Here is a 6,207-nt window from a genome sequence, read left to right as displayed (position 1 = left end):
TTAGCATCAGTGAAATCCCATTGGCTCAGTTCGCAGGGCATTTGTCTCCTTTGCTGCAGGAAATGCTAGTGGAGGTACATAAAATGTTTCCACCATGACAGCATTTTAATTGGGAATTAAGTCACTTATTTAATTTGTTTATGCTTGAGGGCAAGTTAATGAACTAGATTTTTACATTTCATTAAGAAAATGTAAGTGGTTGCCCTTTCAAAAGTGCTAAAGTTTTGTGGGTGGTTGCTAGGGTGTTGCTATGCGTTTGTCCAGATGTTCTAAGTCAAATTAGCATGTTGCTACACTGTTGCTTGGGTGTTTTGAGTGGTTGCTTTTTGGCCCAAGTCAAAAGAGCCCAAGTCTCTATGGCCACATGTCACAAGTCTCAATGACACATACATTTTGCCTTATTTTTCATCCAGCAGGCAAAATCGGGTGGCTTAGAAAAGACAAAGCACACCATTCTCAACAACAAGCATGATTTATCATTCCTGTCCACAGCACAAATGGTGCAAGACAAATTACAAAGACAAATTACACCGGGGAAAAAAAAATGTATATATATATATATATATATATATATATATATATATATATATATATATGTTTCATACTTAGGTTTAGGAGTTTGTTTAAACAGTAAAATGGTAAAAATGACAAATGATTATTGTAAAAATAAAACAAATCAAATGTTCCAAGAATGATTAATTGTACTGTTTCATCATTTAAATAATTGCTTTAAAAACATCTTGTATCTTATTGTGTATTAAATAACATAGTATGTCTGTTTTCCTTAGATGGAGCATCTGTTCCCATTTGTCACTAATCCTGTGTCCCTTTGATTCAACTATGCTGATGTTTTTTTTTTTTTTAATCAACCATTAAATGTTTCTATTCAGACCTGCGTTGGGATGTTTCTGCAGAATCATGTGGTTTCTTTGAGAATGCAATTAGCCGGATAATGCTGCTAAACAGCGTTGAAGCCTAAAGAGGGGACAAGACTTGACCTTAATTTAAAAGGTGTGGAACGGCAATTAACCGGAGCACCCAAGCTTGGACGATGAGGGCACCTGCCTCAACTTTCCCACGATTTTTATCCTAGATCATGTTTATCAGACATTTTAATATATAATAAGATCATTTGAGTATAATGAACAGTTTGAAAATTTGTGTATAATGATTATGAATGAATATAGTGACGCAACAACTTATGAATGAATGAATAAATGACATTTAAGACTCACTTAAAAAAATATGAATGTCCTTGCCTTAGGGAATAAATATATATATAATAAATAAATAAAACCATGTGTATTCTTCAAAATTAAGACCAAAACAAAAAACAAACAAAAAAACAGTTTGGACACTTTCTGTTTGTCAAATGTTAGTGGAACATGTCCATAATTAATTTAATGAACTACATGAGTGGTTACTCCACTAGGTTACCTGTGTGAACTTGAGGGTTACTGACTTAATAAATCCACTAAATATCACCAATTACCTAAAAGTCATTGCAAAAATGGCTAAGAAAAGTGTATTGCATCATTTGTTTGCAGATGCCACTGATATTTTATTATCAAATGCAATAAAATTCATACATTTTTTTAAGTGTGTCCAAGGGTGTCAAAATACTTTTTGTTGCCACTGTATAAAAATAAGTGCAAATATCATTGTTTGTCAGCTTTATGATGGTCAGCATCTGGGAAAATCCAACTCTAGTACATGGAATGCTCATTTTCATATCTTTAAAAATGGATCAGTTAACTTTATTCAGCAAGATCGTTCACACATGGTTTGAATAATACTACAGGAAACCCATCTTTCTGTTCCTGCTTTCCCCATTTTTTCATTTTTCCTATCCTACTTTGCCTTACATTTTCCTTCCTGTATGTACTCTCTCTCTCTCTCTCTCTCTCTCTCGATCTGAGCCTTGCCCTCATTAGGAAGTGTTTAGAAAGCTGCTGAAGTGAGAAATGGGCCCGCAAGAGCTCGTTGTCCTAATTAAACTTTGACAAGAAGAGTGACAAGAAGCAATGGAGGGGAAACAATAGCAACAGTGTCCGAGAATGAGCCCAAAGCTGGGAAAGTCTTTGTCTCACCGAAACAAAAGCATTTGTTTGCATGTATTCAACTCCATTCAACTTCACCAGGCCCAGGTGCAAAAACCAACTTTTGTGATGAATCAGAACGCATCACACCTTGGCCCATCTAATGCCCGACCCACAGTCACTTCAAATCGGTGCCTACACGAGCAGATCAAAGCAACTTTGTTACAATATAAATATTGCTTGAGAAATAATTCACACTCATTACTTCCAACGCATGACATAAAGACACAGCCAATAATTTTTTTCTGAATTGTGTAAGGGTTTTAAATAGTATATAACACTCCTAAAGTTTGATCTAAGATTCCCTGAAACATCTTGATTATCAACTTTTTGATTCATAGTGGAACATATACCTGAAAAATACCATGTTGTCTGTTGAAAAGACTGATTCAGTTGTAGGTGGTACTCAGCACCAGAGACACTGTGTGTCACAGTGGGCGGAGTGCACACTTGCCCAAAGGGGGAGGACCTTTAAAAGTTCTTATAAAGTCTGCTGGATGTAGAATCATGTTCAGTGAACAGTGATCTGTAATCTTCATCTCTACACTATTTCACTGCAACTAAACTATTATGGCACAGAATGGAACTATAGAAAACAGGGTATCTCGGAACGAGTCCCCTCCACCTCTGCCTCAACCTGTTAAAATCCCTGAGATTAAACACACTAAGGTAAGAGTTTTTCTTAAGTTTTAAATAGTAAAAAATGCCAGTCCAAGTGAAAACATTTCACTTTTCAAGGTTCCAGTTATAAACAAAAAGGAATATTGCAGCCTGAAGTCATAAGAGAACCTAGGAAGTTTTATAGTCTAGTTCTTTATAAACCTATGGACTAGTGCGTCAAAGAACCCAGATAGATAAAAGGGTTAATTTCTTTACTATTCTTTCTTTATTTTTGTGGGTGTGTTTAATGGAGGATACGCTTTGAACAACAGAATGCACATATGTCCCAATGTCATGTTTTATGTTTACTACTAACCCTCTTATGTGTCCTAACAGTGATGAACAACTTATCTTACTGTAGTCTAACTGAATTTGTTGCAGATTTTTATCAATAATGAATGGCACACCTCGATCAAAGGAAAGAAGTTTCCTACATTCAACCCTGCAACAGGTGTGAAAATCTGTGATGTCGAGGAGACGGATAAAGTAAGATTAATTTGATTTATTAAATAGGCCTATCTAATTACTAATGAATTATGAATATGCATGTAAAAATGATTTGATTTTTTAAAAATATTTAACAATTGAAATTATGTATTTATGTGGTAGTATGCATGTTATTGCAATTATTTTAATAAATATTTAATGATTTGGCATTTTATTAAATTAGATTATGTAATTAGATAGCATTATTAATTATTAATTATGTAGGCTAATATGAATTGATTTATTTATGTAATTGAAATTTTTAGTTTTATACTTATCTAAAAGTATATATATATATATATATATATATATATATATATATATATATATATATATTCCAGTCGTTTGTCATAACCGGGTAATGATTTTTAAAATTATTTTGATTCAAACCTTTTCTCAAAAGGCTCGTTTAGACTAAATTATTTTAAAAAATGGCTTGATCAATATATTGGAAAGATCTGACTAAAAAAAAATGGTTCGTTTACAAATTGGATATTGCTGTTGTTTGCCAGTTACTCATACAATTTTTTTCAGATAAGTGCACACATTAAGCCCAGATACCCTTTAAGCCCACTTTCAACTTTGAAGTGGAATTAAATAAAAAGAAACCCTAATTTATTTTTGCTTTTTTATATTTAAATAAGTCTATTTGTCACTTGAGTGTTAGTTTTTAATTACAAGCCAATCAGATGAGACAAAGTTTTGTTTAGGACTGCCTTTATGCATGCATTCCCTAGCGACCACACAAGAAGTGGAAGAAAAACTTTGGTGTGAAGAGACCCTGCAAATAAACACAAATTTGATCTATTTCCAATCAATTATTATGTAATTATGCACGATTTACGTACATTTATGAGATTAATGGTTTGGTCAATGTATGTAATGAAATATCAGACTGACGATAATTACCCTTTAATTTGAAATGAAAAGATGATAATTTTGATCTAGCAAACAGACCACAAAGCCTGATTAATGGACTGGCTTCATTATGTGATGTTCTGCCAAAGTATCATGCATTTTCGCCATGCCCTCTTTACATTTTTTGTTGTATTTCATTATGTACAGTATAACTCATAAATAAACCATAAACTGTTTTTCATCATGCAGTTTTTTTTGTTTTTTTTTAATTAGCATTTATTTAAGGTGGGCTTGAGTGGTACAGTAGCACAAAAACCAAGCTGTGCATGAGTTTTAATGAGAATAACATCATTGTAGTACATGAGCAGATATTTTTTGAGTGATGTTTTAATTTAGTGAATATATTTTAATTCTATGTTTTTTATTCTACTGTCATGCATGCAGTAAGTAATATTATCTTTTTTAGCCACAAATCACTGCTGTACCATTTAAGCCCACTATGCTTCCTTTAAGCCCAGAACAGTGTTTTTCAGTGGGGCATTTCTTGGTTTTAACTGATAATTCCAACCCTGAATTCAGCTTTTTTGAAGCAGTTGTAAGATGACTATAACGCACATCTGGAACAGCACATCGTGTATTAAAGTGTGAATAGACAAATTGTTAATTGAGATTATTATTGATAATACATTAAACTGCTTTTTAAAAATTGGTGACTTTCATCATATTGCTTTTGCCGCCATTTTGTAAAAAGCAATAAGCAACTCAAGCTTTGCATTGTGCCTAAGAACACCTCATAAAAATTACTGTAACGCCAGGACTTGGTGTTTTTCATCATTGCTGTTGCTGCCGTTTTATAAAAGCAATATGCCACATACATTTGTGTGGTACCGTGATTTTACCACAGGTAAGGAGGATACAGGCACTCTACTTTTCCTCATGCCAATGACCCTGTCCCAAATGGAACCCTAAGCCCTTGCGTTCTTCAAATCCATTAAGATCACGAGTCCATATCAAGTATGCCATTTTGAGCAGGGCCTAGAATGCCTCTTTTCCTGTGGGAAAATCACTGAATCATAAAAATTTAAAATTAAAATCACAAATACATGTACATTCAATGTTTTAATGGTGATACATGTATTAGTCTGTTCACCAAATACATTTACATTCACCTATTGATTTATTTTACATAACATAGAATTCATTATTTTGTTGCTGTAAATGTCAGTTATGTTTACCAGTCATGTTGGAAATGTTTTATCAACTGATAACAATAATATATATATATATATATATATATTATGATTAAAAAAGTGGGCTTAATTGGAACACCCATGGGCTCATGTAGCCTACCGTTTATGCCCATTCCAGACTTTTCACACATTTCATGAAATATTCTTATTTAAATTTTAAGAAATAGTTGAAATTGACATTTAAAACTTCAAATAAAGTTTTGAGGGGAAACAGTGTCTAAAAACAGATTTTGGTGGGCTTAACGAAATTCCCTGATATTGTCAGGTTTTCCATGGCCGTGTATGAACCCTGAATAACGAAACAGCAATTTCTTATCGCAATTTCTTATAATTATTCATCAGCAACTCCCTCAAGTTTGATTTACCTTTGCTTTAACGCTGTATTTGACAATGCAGTCTGAAGTCTTAATTTGGATGTTTTGATGGGCTCAGGCTGATGTGGATAAGGCGGTGGAGGCTGCCAAAGCGGCCGGGAAGAGAGGCTCTGCGTGGCGGATGATGGATACAACGAGCCGGGGAAGATTACTGCACAGACTGGCTGATCTGCTGGAGAGAGAGCGCAGTGTGCTCGCGGTGAGACTCTCCTCTGTTCTGCACACGCGACGAATAAACTATGCGCGCGTTGTCTGTAAGGTGCCTTGACGTTTTTGTCAGTTTTTCTTCTTTTTTAAATTTTCTACAGTTTCTTCGGTTTCATATTTGACATTAAATAGTTGACATTACAGTTGATGTCTCTCAGATAGCAACTTGAGTTTTTTTTTTTTTTTTTTTTTGGTCTACTGACAATAATAATTTTATTTATTTATTTATTTAAAAATCAAATGTGGCCCTATTCAGAATAAGGTCTGGGCCTA

At 33.8% G+C, this 6,207-nt stretch overlaps 1 protein-coding gene across 1 annotated transcript in view; it reads left to right on the top strand.

Moving 5' to 3' along the window:
- The first annotated feature begins 2,625 nt into the window (after positions 1-2,625).
- Positions 2,626-6,207, top strand: part of aldh1a3 (aldehyde dehydrogenase 1 family, member A3) — a 45,674-nt gene continuing 42,092 nt past the window's right edge. The window contains exons 1-3 of the mRNA XM_051711857.1: positions 2,626-2,768; positions 3,141-3,245; positions 5,786-5,926. Of these exons, the coding sequence (XP_051567817.1) occupies positions 2,670-2,768; positions 3,141-3,245; positions 5,786-5,926 (345 nt within the window). The 5' untranslated portion in view covers positions 2,626-2,669. The remainder of the gene's footprint in view (positions 2,769-3,140; positions 3,246-5,785; positions 5,927-6,207) is intronic.

Source organism: Myxocyprinus asiaticus, chromosome 1 (assembly GCF_019703515.2).
Source record: "Myxocyprinus asiaticus isolate MX2 ecotype Aquarium Trade chromosome 1, UBuf_Myxa_2, whole genome shotgun sequence".
Classification (NCBI taxonomy): domain Eukaryota; kingdom Metazoa; phylum Chordata; class Actinopteri; order Cypriniformes; family Catostomidae; genus Myxocyprinus; species Myxocyprinus asiaticus.
Note: the sequence above shows the minus strand (reverse complement) of the source record. Positions and strands in the feature narration are given on the sequence as shown.